Source organism: Trichechus manatus, unplaced genomic scaffold (assembly GCF_000243295.1).
Source record: "Trichechus manatus latirostris isolate Lorelei unplaced genomic scaffold, TriManLat1.0 scaffold00101, whole genome shotgun sequence".
In the NCBI taxonomy this organism is placed as follows: Eukaryota; Metazoa; Chordata; class Mammalia; order Sirenia; family Trichechidae; genus Trichechus; species Trichechus manatus.
In genome coordinates this window covers 9,151,097-9,165,933 of record NW_004444037.1, presented here as the reverse complement: position 1 = coordinate 9,165,933, position 14,837 = coordinate 9,151,097, and the positions used below count along the sequence as shown (strand labels likewise).

The following is a 14,837-nucleotide window of genomic DNA, read 5'->3' as shown; positions in this document are numbered from 1 at the left end:
AGGATTGTTGATTCTCTGTTTGGCTTAGTTTTTCGGATCTTTGTTGTGGAGGGACGGCGTGGTGCTTCTGCCTAGACCGCCATCTTGCCGGAGTCCACCATAGGGTTTTTAATGGCTGATTTTTCTGAAACAAATTGCCAGGTCTTTCTTCCAAGGTGCCTCTGGGTAGACTCAAGCATCCAGTCTTTTGGGTAGCAGCCGAGCACATTAACCATTTGCACCACCCAGAGATTCTAATGTAATCACAAGAGTCCTTAAATGTGGAAGAAGGAGGCAGAAGAGGAGGTCACAGGGATGCCATGTCAGAAGAACTCAACCCACCACTGCTAGCTTTGAAGACGAAAGGGGGCCACAAGCCAAGGAATGTTAGCAGCCCATAGAAGCTAGAAAAAGGAAGGAATTGGACTCTCCATTAGAGCTTCCAGAAAGGAATGTAGTCCTGCTGACACATTGATTTTCTCCTGGGAGACCCATTTCCAACTTCTGACCACCAGACTCTCTAGATAATAAATCTGTGCTGTTTTAAGCCACTCAATTTGAGGCAATTTGTTACAGCAGTCAAAGTAATCTAAAACACAGTCCCTGGACAAACATTCTCACAGATGCAAGAGATGGTAGATTCCAAGTAGTTCAATATTATAAAACATAATCCCTGTGGATATCCTTGCCATATTTTTTTCTGCATCAAAATAGTCTAATAAGGGTTTGTTACTAACTGATGAATATATTTCTACAAAAAGACTATCTTAAAGTTATAAAAATGAAAAATTTTTATGAACGAGAATATCATTGATTCAAGTGGGATTCTCCTAGATACATGAGACATGTCCTCTTTGAGATCCAGGAAAGGACTGAGAACATCCTCTATCATGTTTACTGGGTACAACATTTCTTTTAAAGTCCTGGTAATCAGTAGTGTTAAATAAAATGGGTTTAAACAGGGTTAGGTGCCTTATTATTATCTGAGGACTAAGCAGTATCTGTGAGTTACTGGTCAGGGCGAGGCAGGGAGAAAAAAGAGAATGCAGAAGGAAAGACAAGAAAAAAAGAAAACTCTATTAGGCAGAGAGACGTCTGTTAGGGGAGATTCAAGGTGGCTGCTAGTGCTCACGGTCCATTACATGAATTAGACAGGGTGCCCTTCCTCAGGCAGATGCAGCCTCTCTCCAGGACAAATGGCTTGGTGAACAGAGCATGGGCTGCATTTTAGCCCCACTTGTCCACTCCTCAGAGCACCCTTGTGCAGTGAACAATCTGCCCAACGCTACACAGAGGCCCTGGGAGACACAGGGTCTCTGATACAGAGAAAAGTACTTTATTAGTTTCAGATAGCTGCTGTAACAAACTATCACAAACTTAATGGCTTAAAAGAACACATATTTATTATCTCATAGTTCTGGAGGTCAGAAGTCCAAAATGGGTGGGTTAAAACCCATGTGTCAACAGAGGTGCATTCCTTTCTGGAGGATGTAAGGGAGAATTCTTTTCCGTGTTATTTCCAGTGTTTAGAGACTACCCACAGTACTTGGCTCATGGCCCTATTCTTCCATCTTCAAAGCCAGCAACGTTGGGCTGAGTCCTTGTCACTCTACCATCTCTCTGGTTTTGCCTTTCGACTCCCTCTTTCACTTTTAAGGACCCTTGTGATTACACTGGGCCCACTCAAATAACGTATTTTATTATTTTTTTTATTTTAAAGTCACCTGATTACCAACCTTAATTCCATCTGCAACCTTAATTTCCCTTTGCCTTGTAATTTAACATTTTCACAGATCCTGAAGATTAGCACATCTTTGGGGAGCCGTTATTCTGCCTATGATAGGCACTTAGGTTAAAAATAGGCAAAAAGAAATAAATCCTTCACCAAAAAATAAATGGCCAGCCCCCAAAAGTTGCCAGGAGGGCCACAGAAAACTGGGCTATCTTAAGTTAAAGTACTCAACAAATATTGAATCTTACCTTGGTGGACAAGTCCTTGGGTGACAAGCATGCTTACAAGAGAAAAAGGCAGAGCTGTAAAACAAAAATGCCCTTCAATATTGATATTTTAAAAGTTGGCATTTCACCTAGAAGTCACGGAGAATTACTCTGAGCTTTTTCTCTTTCCTACCTCAGCAATGAGATTTTATTCCTTTGCTATTTTAATTATTCAGCACTATCCTAAACATGGGAGTTTTCTTGGAATCTGCCCAAGGAACTCAGCCCAACACACAGTTATTGACCTAACAAAACCTCAACTCCATGCTACTCTATCTCTACCATTTCCTGTCGAGTTAACTCTGACTCACGGTGACCATATGTGTGTCAGAGTGGAACTGTGCTCCATAGAGTTTTCAATGGCTGATTTTTTTAGAAGTAGATTGCCAGGCCTTTTTTCTGAGGTGATTTTGGATGGACCTGAATCTCCAACCTTTCGGTTAGCAGTTGAGCATGTTAACCATTTGCACCACTCAGGGACTCCACTCCATCTCCATCCTCCACATTACTGAATGCCCAACGTGCACCAGATTTTGATCACGACATGCAACACAAGCATCTTCATGTGTACATACACTTAGCTGTTGAATTTGGGAATTTTCATTAGCTATATATTTTCAAATTTTCAATTCTACATAAAAGTTAAAAAACAGTACAATAAACTCCTGCATACTTTCCTCTAGATTCCTTAATTACAAACATTTTGCCAAATTTGCTTTCTCTCTTTCTGTTTTTTCATTTTTTTTCCCCTGAGCCAGTTGAAATTCGCAAACATCTTCACCACGAAATACTTTAGCAGGTATCCTCTAAGAACAAGAGCATTCCCCTGCATAACCAGTGTCATTAGCATATTCAAGAAAAATAATATTGATGATGTTCACTAATACACAATCCATATACAAATCTCCCCAATTGGCCCGATAATGTACATCATAGCTGTGGGGTTTTTTCAATCCAGGATCATGCATTACACGTCATTATCATGTCTTTCTAATCTGCTTTAATCTAGGGCAGTTTCTTGCCTTTTTTTTGATCTTTCATAACATCTTGTCCCACAATTTGGATTTGCCTGTTTTTTAAAGACTACAAAACGATAATATTTATGTTAAACATGAGTGACATTTACCTGTGATTTTTAAAACAGGCAATTTAGTCTGGCAAAAAGAAGTTTCTAGTTCTGTCAGAACGTGTTAAATGACCTCTTCCAAAACCAGAGAGCAGTGATAAACATCTAGCTCTTCCTAGCGACCAAGACAAATCAAATAGCAACTGATTTTTCCATTCCACTGCCTGATGGTAGGTAAATGGATCATACTAAAGTGTTAATCTACTAGCGTCCAATTAAATCACTCACTCATAGTTTGTCAGAAAAGACATGAATTTCTAGAAGCACAATCAGTAATCATAATAATGCATAATGAATGTCAACTTTTAGAGAGTGTTACTTCCAGAATAGTTGAAACTGAATTTGAATGATTTAAGAAATCAAAATGAGTATTTCTCGGTACAAATTATCCCTGTATCAGCAATGTTGCAAAATATTAGAGGTGTATCTATAGGCTCTATTATGACATTTTCAAGTGATGACTCATGAATTTTTAAAATTGGAAGTGACCTTAGCACACAGCCTGAGTTCACACCCTGGTCTTATGTAAGGAAGGCCCAGAAAGAAGCAGCAACTCAGCAGACAAGGTTATTTCAAAGACAATGTAAGAGCAGTATTAACAAACTGCTGCCACTTATAATTCACTCAACAAAAATTTATTAAGTATTTGCTATGTATTAGGCACTGTGCTATGCTCTGGGATGAAGCAGTGAACTTGGCATTGCTCCTGAACTCTATAAAGCTTAGAGTCTAGTGTAATTTAGGAAGGTCTGCTCTTCCGGAGTCAAGAAATTCTAAACAGTGCTCTTGTTCTACTTTCTTGGTCACATCAAGGAAAGTGTTAAGTGTGCATTACTTTTTGGAAAGTGAGGTGAAGTTCTCGTTAATCAATTATTACCTCTGTCCTAAAGAGTCTCACCGTGGAATTAAACTCTAAACAGCCCCAAGTATCCAAGTTCATGAGGGATTTATGCAAAGTGCCAGCTCAAAAATAAATCATTACCATAATTCTAACATGACACTCAGGGAGTTTATTGCAGCAAATACGTTGTTAGTTGCCATCAAGTAGATTCCAACTCATGGCGATCCCATGTGTGTTAGAGTAGAACTGTACTCCACAGGGTTTTCAAGGCTGTGACCTTTGGGAAGCAGCCTGCCAGGCCTGTCTTCTGAGGCACCTCTGGGTGGGTTCAAACCTTTTGGCTAGTAGTCAAATGCTTAACCATTTGTGTCACCCAAGGACTCTGGAGCAAATATAGTGTTAACGAAGACTAAGAGGGGTGTTATTACCTCTCTTCCAGAAACTTTCTTCTTGACATTCTCGGATAATCTTTGCAATCTCTCCTCTGTGGATGTGGAGTTTTGATTTTGGACAAAATAACAGGCTCTGTAAGGAAAACTATGTAGTGAGTTAACTGAAATCATCAGAAAAACATCTGCTTTGTTTTCTCTGGAGGATAGAGAGGTCTCTTCACTCGTTACACAGCATCAATTTGTGCTGGCTACCAGTACAAAACAATCACCAGTTTCACAGCGAGCGTCCCATCTGGGAATGCTAGATGGACTTAGGCAAAGAAAGAATCCCAACTGGAGAATCAGAATGATTCACTGACAGAGCATGGAGCACCTATCTGGTCAGGCTGAATCACTGCCGAGGACACATTTTCTTTCTTACTGCCATGCGCACAGGGCAGATTATCCTATAAGCAAGGTAAGCATTGGCTTACTTGTGCTTACTTACTAATCTGGTAGTGAACAATAAGCAAGATTAGTAAGTAAGCACAAATAAGCCCATGCTTACCTTCCTTACTGGGTCATCTACCCTGTCACGGATTGTAACTCTGAAAAGAGGCTTTCATTCTCTAGAAAGGTGTTGTGGGGTTGGGAGAGAGACAGATGCCGGCCATACCTAGAAGCAAAATCTTTGATGTGGCGAAAAAATGTGAAATCGTTCACTACAGATTAATAAGTAAGCACAAGTAAGTCCATGCTTATCTTGCTTACTGGATAATCTGCCCCTGGCTATGCCTCTGTCCATAGTCACTCACTGTACCTGGCATGCTCCTCACACCCTTTGCTTTGCTCACCTGGTTCCCTTAAGACCTAGCACAAATGTTGCTGTCTGGGTGGAGAGAGGGATGTTATTTCCTTTACAGCACAATATTTATACACCTGGGATAGCACTCAGAGCACTGTATTACAGTTTATCTATTTATACATACTTCTGTATGCATTTTTAAACTGTGAACTCATCAATAAACTGCTTTTTATTATTCTACACAGTTTACTTTCAACCTTGACAGTATTTTGCAGGTTTATAAGTGGTCTGCACTTCATTTCTGGTGCAACTACTGACATAACCCATTGCTGTTGAGTCAATTCCAACTCACGGCAACCCCATGTGTTACAGAGTAGAACTGAGCTCCAGAGTTTTCTTGTCTGTAATCTTTACAGAAGCAGATTGCCAGGCCTTCTTCCACAGTGCCACTGAATGTGTCTGAACCACCAACCTTTTGGTTAGCAGTTGAGTGCAAACTGTTTGTGCCACGCAGGGACCTATACTATTGACATAGTTGACGTAATTATTTTTAATAATTATATAGTATTTCTTATGTTGATGTGCTATAATCTAAACTAACTCCCATTTTTCAGGATCCCTCCCCGTTTGTATGTATGTAGGTACTTATTCACTCACTCTGATCCACGTTCCCCACTTTGATTCCCCTCTGCCCATCACCACCATTTGTGTGTTTAATGTGTGTCTTTTATTTGTAGGCATTCTTGCAAAGTATTCATTGTTTTGGGTAAGTGCATTTTTTAAAAAATGTAAATGGCGTGGCTTTTGGTATCTTTTTAAAAACTTAATGTTTTCAACTCAGCTGTTTTTAAGACCCATTCGTGTTGCGCTCTCTCTCTCTCTCTCTCTATATATATATATATATATATCACCCACTGCTTTTCACTGCTGCATAATTCTCTAGCTAGACTGCTCTCCTCAATGGCTGCACCAGTCTCCACTCCCATAAGCAGTGCCTGAACCAGTTCCCCTATGACTATACAGCCTACATGGTTAAGCTGGATTCCAAAAAGAGTTAAAGTAAAGAAAGGATTTTATGACACAGGGCATTATCCAGTTTTCTAAATGGATAAATGTTGATAGTCTAACAGGTATAACCACTGCCTGTCTGTCAGTTTGTCATACTGTGTTGGCTTGCATGTTGCTATGATGCTGGAACTTATGCCACCAGTATTTCAAACTCCAGAAGGGTCACCCATGGTGACAGGTTTCAGCTGAGCTTCCAGACTAAGACAGTCTAGGACAAAAGGTGATCTATTTCTGAAAATCAGCCAACAGAAACCCTATGGATCACAACAGAATATTGTCTAATATAGTGCTGCAAGATGAGCCCCTTAGGTTTGAAGGCAGTCAAAATATACAGAGGCCACAATAATAGACTCAAACATGCCAACAATTGTGAACACGGCACAGGCACAGAGCCAGGCAACATTTCGTTCTGTTGTATGTGGGGTCACCATGAGTCAGAGCTGACTTGTCAGCAACTAACAACAAAAACAATAAGTATAAAACAATATTTCATTGTTTGATTTGCATTTCTCTGATAATGAACATGTTTCAGCATCTCTTCATATTCTTGCTAGCTTTGTAGGGTTATCTTTTTTATCTGGTGCCTCTCACTATTTAGAGTAACCCTACTTGTCACTTAATGCTTTTTGCTGTTAAGTAATGTTATGGATATTAGACAATTTTCCAAGTATCTGAGCTTATGCCATTGTGGCTCTCTTTTTCAGCCAGATAGCCCTTGTCCTTCAGTACTGAGACAATCCTTGCAACTGGACCTGGGTTGGAATAATTTGTTATATTCGGCCTATTAGTTTTTTAAAAACAAATTTTACTTATTTCTTACTGTAGAAGTCATACCTGAATATCATTGTGTGTGGATTATTTATGTATCTTCTCTGCCGTTTATCTACTGGGGGTTATTGCTTTTGTTGTTGAGGTGTTTTGCAGCTCTTTGGCTTTTGAAGTTTACCTTGCTGGTTTTGCCACTGTTCTTTTTTAGATACTTTTATTGTTTGTGTTGTTGCTGTTAGGTGCTGTCAAACTGATTCCCACTGACAGCGATCCCATGTGACAGTGCAGAACTGCCCCCTAGGGTTTTCTTGGCTATAATCTTTATGGAAGCAGGTCTCCCGGTCTTTTTTCCGCGGAGCTGCTGGGTGGGTTCGAACCACCAACCTTTCTGTTAGCAGCTGAGTGCTTAAATGTTGTGCCACCAGGGCTCCTTTTATTGTTTGTAATAGTTTCCAATGTGGATGACATTTCTTGAGCACTTTCCCACAGGCCAGACACTGTCCCGAACACTTTACATGCATGCTGCCATATTAACAAGGTGGAGAGACCTTGTGACTAATGCCTTTGCAGGTCTACAAACAACCCAAGCTGGCAACCTCCCTCCTCTTTATCTACAACTCCCCACAGCCCAGAATAAGGAGGTGGTAGAAACGATGTCTCAGCAATGAAGGACTTACCTTAGTTCCGCAGCACAACCCCCCAACAGCAAGTACTCCAGCTTATGCCCAACATAAATATCTGTTCTTGCTTCTGGCTGTGGCTGCCGCAGAAGCAAGGAACACCTCCTTTCCTCCTCCAATCCCTCCCACCTCTTCACCACCACACATACACACACACACGCATGTGCGCGCAAATACACGCACACACACAAAGGATCACAATTACTGTGAGTCTTGCAGTCAGGATTAAATGTTCCTGAGAGTCGCCCAGCAGAGCACTGGGGATCCTTTTCTGTAATAGCCATCAATATTTTATGGCTCTCCATTTCACAGAGGCAACTCAGATGTCCAAACTCTTCTCCTTGTGACTTGATATCATTTGCCTGTTTGCCTTTCTTAAACTTTGCCCCGTAAATATCACCTTCTCCATAAACTCTTTTTTTTTTTTTTTAAGGCAAGCAAGACAAGTAAATTTTATTTTGTTCTTTCCTTTGCTTGTTATTAAGCTATTGTCTCTTAGCTTCAAGTCCACTCTTTATTTCACTTTTTGTGATTGTGGGGCTAGAACTCTTTGCCAGCTAGATCTCTGTCAGGCTCTTCCAACAGGGGCTACTTAGAGAGAGATCAGAAGGCTAGAGGAGGGATGTGCTCCCTTCTGTTCTCGCCTTCTTTCCTGTTCCTCTCAGCATCACCCAATACTGCTTCATTCCGGCAGCAGGTTGATCCAATAGCTCAGGTGATTCCAGTTTGGTTTTTTCCCAACACACAGAACCAACATCATTGTCTCCCTTCAGAAACCCCAGCACCAGCCAGCTGGTCCCCCCACACCCCCTAGGTCTGGGTCCCAGCTCCATGGGACCCCTATGCGGCATTCCTGAGGCACCAATATAGCTCAGCAGCACCTCTCCTTCAGTCTGAGTCCTAGCTCTGTGACCCCTCCTCCAAGCTTCTGAATTCTAATCATCCCAACTTCTTCCTTGTATTCCCCAAACCCTAGGGAGGCTCTGTGAAACCTTAGTGTTTCCTTTTGCCTCTTCCATGTTCCAATGCCTGGCTGACAAACATGTATGTTAAAATCTCCCTGTTAAAACTGGTGAGGCTTTTGTCTCCTAACTGGACTCTGAATAACACACTTCCCTACCAATATGGCTGTCTTTGAGTGCCCAATGAGATTTCTGTCTTACATCAGGACACTATTAACTTTACTGCATGTGAAACATATCATTACATATTATTTATATGTTGTATTCAGATGTTTTAAAACACAGTTAAAGAAAAATTGGCACGGTTGGTCTCTCATAATTGCAAAAGTTAGTTCAAGGTGACTTTGAAAGGGTAAATAAAGGACAAACAAAAGATTTTTCTCCCAACAAATTTTCCAGAGCTCCAAAGCACCAGAATTCTTATGGTATGCTTTGGAAAAATTTTCATTCCTGTGGAATAATCATGGTTAGTTTTTTATCCAGGCTGGGCAAGTATTAATGTCAAACAATGGATGCTATCAAATGAAATGTCACTTGTACCCAGGTACTTATATTTCTTTACCTCTTTTTTAAAAAATTTTTTTATTGTACTTTAGATAAAGCTTTACAGAACAAACTAGTTTCTCATTAAACAGTTAGTACACATACTGTTTTATGATATTGGTTAACAACCCCACGACATGTCAACACTCTCCCTTCTTGACCTTGGTTTCCCTATTAACAGCTTTCTTGTCTCCTGCCTTCTAGTCCTTGCCCCTGGGCTATTGCGCCCATTAGTCTCATTCCATAAACTGTTTTTACCTTGAAAAGTTGACCCCAGAGAACATGAACTCCATTTACCTATCACAATACTTTCTCTTTTCTTCATTTATATGTCCCAGAAACACATAATATTCATTCTTAACAAGTTGAAAAATTGTGCCCATGTTAATATTTGGATTCTTAATCTGATGGCTAATTTAGTAATTAAGAACCCGCTGTCCTGGTTAGGAACACCGGCCAGCACCATATGCTTAGTATGATTAGCCTTGGTAACAAAAATGTAAAAACAAGCATAATGCATCATTCTGTTAGGTTCAACTAAGAATTTGCTCTGCTAAAGGAAACCTCTTCAGTCACCAACAGCCTACATAAGAGCCAGTTAAGCTAGATTCTAAACATAGAAGAGTAAAGGAAGGATTTTGTAAATAAATTTTAAAAGGCTCCTTTTCAAGGCAGCCAAACACTTTCCTTCCGTATTCCATTCTTCCTGAACCCATCCGACAGGTGCCAGACTGAAAAACAAACCAAAAAACGAACATGACTAGGCTAGGCTGAGTTTTAACTAAAGTCCTGTGTGCTACTCCTCTGCACATGGCAGATCCCCAAGTTAAAAATATACCTTCTTGTTTGACGGTGGCAAATGGGGATCTTTATCTTGGTTTCCATGAGTAGATACTGAAGCCATGATGACCTTGGCCTTGCTTTTCTTCTAGTTGAGCGTACTCTGCTTACTCCTTGACCCAGTGTCTAAGGGAAGTAAAAGAGAATCACTACTGTGAATGAATGCTTGTATCAACCCTAAAAACATCCTTAGTACCAACTGCACCTATTTGGAAAACTTACATTTTGTCATAGATCTTAATCTGCAACCATCTGCAAACTCAATTTCTAATCCTCCTCGCCCACCAACACACATAAGTTATCTCACTAACAGCAACAAGGCAAATCTAGAGTAGAGGGCAACGTCACTGTGAACAATGAAATGTTTTACTACCTATAAATTGTGTTCCTAAAAAATGTTTCAATTCATTAAAGGTCATTAATGAATTGATCTTTTTACAGACTGTCTATTAAACCAGGGGATTAAGATAAAATCACTGCCTTAAAGGAACTCACAATCTAAAGAGAAAGACAGGTAAGTCAACAGTTATACAACATGAAAAAGGGCTCCCCTAGAGATGATGATGTTTCAACAAACAATGTTTCAATTGACTAGAAGAGATCCATATATGTAACTATTCCAAAAAAAGGTGATCCAACAGAATGCAGAAACTATCGAACAATATCATTAATATCACATGCAAGTAAAAGTTTTCTGATGATAATTCAAAAATGGTTGCAGCAGTCCATTGACAGGGAACTGCCAGAAATTCAAGCCAGATGCAGACCAGGATGTGGAACTGGGGATATCATTGCTGATGTCAGATGGATCTTTGCTGAAAGCAGACAATACCAGAAAGATGTTTATCTGTGTTTTATTGACCATGCAAAGGCATTCAACTGTGTGGATCATAACAAATTATGGATAACATGAAGAATGGGAATTCCAGAACACTTAATTGTGCTCATGAGGAAACTGTACATAGACCAAGAGGCAGTCATTCAAACAGAACAAGGGGATACTGCTTGGTTTAAAATCAGAAAGGTGTGCATCAGGGTTGTATCCTTTCACCGTACTTATTCAACCTGTATGCTGAGCAAATAATTCAAGAAGCTGGACTATATGAAGAAGAAAGAGCATCAGGATCAGAGGAAGACTCATTAACAACTTGCAATATGCACATGATACAACCTTGCTTGCTGAAACTGAAGAGGACTTGAAACACTTACTGATGAAAATCAAAGACTACAGCCTTCAGTATGGATTACACCTCAACATAAAGAAAACAAAAATCCTCACAACTGGACCAATAAGCAATATCATGATAAACAGAGAAAATACTGAAGTTGTCAAAGATTTCATTTTACTTGGATCCACAATCAATGCCCAGGAAAACAGCAGTCGAGAAATCAGACAATGCATTCCCTTGGGCAAATCTGCTGCAAAAGACCTCTTTAAAGTGTTAAACAGTAAGGACTAAGGTGTGCCTGACCCAAGCCATGGTGTTTTCAATCACCTCATCTGCATGCGAAGCTGGACAATGAATAAAGAAGACCAAAGAAGAATTGACGCCTTTGAATTATAGTGCTGGCGAAGAATACTGAATATAACATTGACTGTCAGAAGAACGAACAAATCTGTCTTGGAAGAAGTACAGCCAGAATGTTTCTTAGAAACGAGGATGGCGAGGCTTCATCACACGTACTTTAGACATGTCATCAAGAGGGACCAGTCCCTAGAGAAGCACATCTTGCTTGGTAAAGTAGAGGGTCAGTGAAAATGAGGAAGACCCTCAATGAGATGGATTGACACAGTGGCTACAACAATGGGCTCATACATAGCAATGATTGTGAGGATGGCACAGGACCAGGCAGTATTTCGTTCTATTGTACAGAGGATCACCATGAGTCAGAATCGACTCGACGGCACCTAACAACAACAGAAGTGAGTACTGTGCTAGGTTGCTAACTGCAAGGTTAGAGGTTTGAGTCTACCGAGGGGCACGCTGGAAGAAAGGTCTGGCAATTTACTTCGGACAAATTAGTGACTGAAAATCCCAGAGAGCACAGTTCTACTCTCACACGGGGTCGCCATGAATCGGAGTCAACCTGGCTTGGAGTTGAGTACAAGGTGCTAAAGAAGGAGAAAGGATGAATGCCTCTTCTGTCTGGTCAGATCTGAAGACATCAAAGACACTCCTGAGTTTTCAAAAGGATTCATAGAGGGTGGATGGACTCCAGGACAGAAGCAGTTACTAAACTGCCAGGCGTATGATCCAAATTTCACTTTTAGATACCTAATGTTATTGTACAGGCAGCATACTGCCCTGCAGTGGAAAGCCCTGGGGTCAGAAAAACCTGAGTTCCAATGCTGCCTCTACTCCTTGGGAGCCCAGTGATACGGGGGCAAGGGATGAAATGTTTCTGTGCCTCAGTGTTCTCTGAAGGCACCTTGGGAGGCATCTCTAGGGGAGCCCTTTTCATGTTGTGTAACTGTTGACTTATCTTTCTCTTTAGATTGTGAGTCCCTTTAAGGCAGTGACTTTGTCTTATTTTTCTTTGTATCCCCTGGTCTGGCACATAATAGACATTTGGTAAATTTGTGTGTGTGTGTAGTTAATGGCCTTGTAGGAGCCGTGGTGGCGTAGTGGTTAAGAGGTCGGCTGCTAACCAAAAGGCTGGTAGTTGGAATCCACCAGCCTCTCCTTGGAAATCCTAGGGGGCAGTTCTACTCTGTCCTACAGGTCGTTATGAGTTGGAATCGACTCCAGGGCAATGGGTTTTTTGGTTTTTAATGACCTTATAATGAACTGAAACCTTTTTTTTAGCAACTTTGAGGTGTTGTGAGGATAAGGGATGAGATCCCTAAAGCCCCAGCTCAGCGTTTGGCTCACAGTGCCCGCGTGAGCAGTAAAAGTCAGCTGTCAGAGTGGTCCTGGACGCTTTATTTTCCAAGGACTGCCAGGAAATCTTCGCTGACCTCAGGGTGCTGACCTAAGGCCGAGTTAGATTATCTTTGCTTATTCAGACCTTAAGCAGTTGGTTGTCTCAGACCGGGAAGCAAGGATACCACAACATCTCAGCTGTGGGGATCGGGTCCCCTAACACCCTTCTGAGGGCCCTGCCTGTTCCAGGTGCACCTCTCCCCCCGCAAACTACGTCTGGGGTTCCTCTGCGTCTCTGACAGGTGGGCAGTGGGGAAGGAGGAGCGCGACACCACGGGGAAGATGCGTGGTGGCATAGGGGCTCGGGGTTGGCTGGGCAGGAGGACGGGGTCATGCAGTTTCTGATCGGCGGGAAAGCCTGCGGAAATCTGCCGCTGTCTTCGGCCAGGGGCGCCAGCAGAACCCCAAGCCCCCAACCTCCGCCCCGGGGCCGCAGCGGTAGATCGCGGCCGGGGCCGAGTCGGGAGTCGGGCGGGGGAGGGGTTGGAAGGGGCGACTCCAGGCGGCCACTCCGGCCCACGCGGCCTTCGGAAGGGCCACCCTGCCCGTGTCCCCCTCCCTGAGGACCCCGGAAGTGAAGCGGGCAGAGGAAGCCACCTCCTTCTCGCCATACACCCCCGCGTGTCATCCCCCCGGCGCGGTGCCGCGGGGCTCACCTGCGGAGTGCCGCTCGCTTCCGAGTCGCGTCTCCGCCGACCCGAGCTCGCCCGCTTCCCGCAGCCGCCGCAGCTGGACCTTCTCCCCGCCTCCCTGGGCTTCCGCCCCCGCCCCACGCGGCCGGCCGGAGTCGAAACCCCCTCTCCCCGGCTTCCTCCGCCTCCACCTAACTTCGCTCGGCTTCCTGTCCTTCCTATTCCTTTCTTCTCTCGCTCTGACCCCTCACCTCACCGCGTAGCACTCACTCGCCTAAGTCGCTTAACAAGTGCACCTCCCTTTTCTGCCTTGTAGGTCCTTTCTCTGTGGGTGGCCTCATCCCCCACGCCCAATGCTTAGGCTGAAATCAGGGCTTCCAACGGGTTGGAACTGGCGAAACCGAAACAGATTCAAATTTTTTTAATTTGGGTGATCAGGAACCAGAACCAGAACGCGAAAAATACCAGTAGAAGCCCTGGAATGGAAGACTTGGAAGAGGGTCCTAAGCCCTTTCAGGAGCCTAATGAGTGAGATAGGATTATTGGCAGGAGTGAGGAGAGCCACACATTCAAAGCAGCGAGGTTCGCCTCCATTTTCTAGAAGGGCACCTCTGTTTCCCACTGTGCTCAAAATCCAAGGGGCAAGATATTTGCTTGCTATGCAAGGCATACACTGCCCTTGTTTTCTAAGAGGGAGGTTAAGTTTCCAGCAGGGCTTCAGACCCGTAATTTTTCCGCTCCGGTTACCGTTAGGTTCACCCAAATTCTAAAAAATTTGGTTCTGTTCCAGTTTCGCTTCCTCGGCTATGACGAACCGGGAAGAACCGGTTGGAAGCTCTGGCTGAAACCCAGCTCATGCTGGAACCTTCCTTCCCCACCCCTAGCCTGGTCCTGCCACTTTGCAGATTCTATCTCCTTAATGTCTTTCAAATGAGTCCCTTCCTCCCGATAACACACCAATAAGCATTTATTGAACACCCTTCCTGGGTCTAGTTTTTACACTCACTTATTTGCAATCCTTTTTACAACCCTTTAGGGCAAATACTATTATCCTCATTTTATAGCGAGGTCAACTGGGTTGCTCACAGCCACGTGGGGAGATTGGAGTCAACAAACCGGAAGGCAGCTTGGCTCGAAAGCCTTTCTATTGCTCTTGATCCATCTCTTCCCACATCCTATCACAGTAGAGTAAGCTACTGGGTGCCTTTAATACCTATATCATTCACCCCAACGTTAGCTGAGAATCCTTCCTGGGAGGAGCTGCTGGGACTCAAGGAATGTCCAGTTGGAAGAGGTTGTG

General features: G+C 42.8%; 1 protein-coding gene across 2 annotated transcripts in view; it reads right to left on the bottom strand.

The window, feature by feature from the left end:
- OCIAD2 (OCIA domain containing 2) overlaps positions 1-13,649 on the bottom strand; it is a 39,000-nt gene extending 25,351 nt beyond the window's left edge. For both annotated transcript variants that reach the window (XM_004382910.3, XM_023737355.1), the window contains exons 1-4: positions 13,562-13,649; positions 9,980-10,107; positions 4,373-4,469; positions 1,960-2,013 (exon numbers count right to left, since the gene is read on the bottom strand). In XM_004382910.3, coding sequence (XP_004382967.1) covers positions 1,960-2,013; positions 4,373-4,469; positions 9,980-10,045 — 217 coding nt within the window. In that variant the 5' untranslated portion in view covers positions 10,046-10,107; positions 13,562-13,649. The remainder of the gene's footprint in view (positions 1-1,959; positions 2,014-4,372; positions 4,470-9,979; positions 10,108-13,561) is intronic.
- Between the last annotated feature and the right edge of the window lie 1,188 nt (positions 13,650-14,837).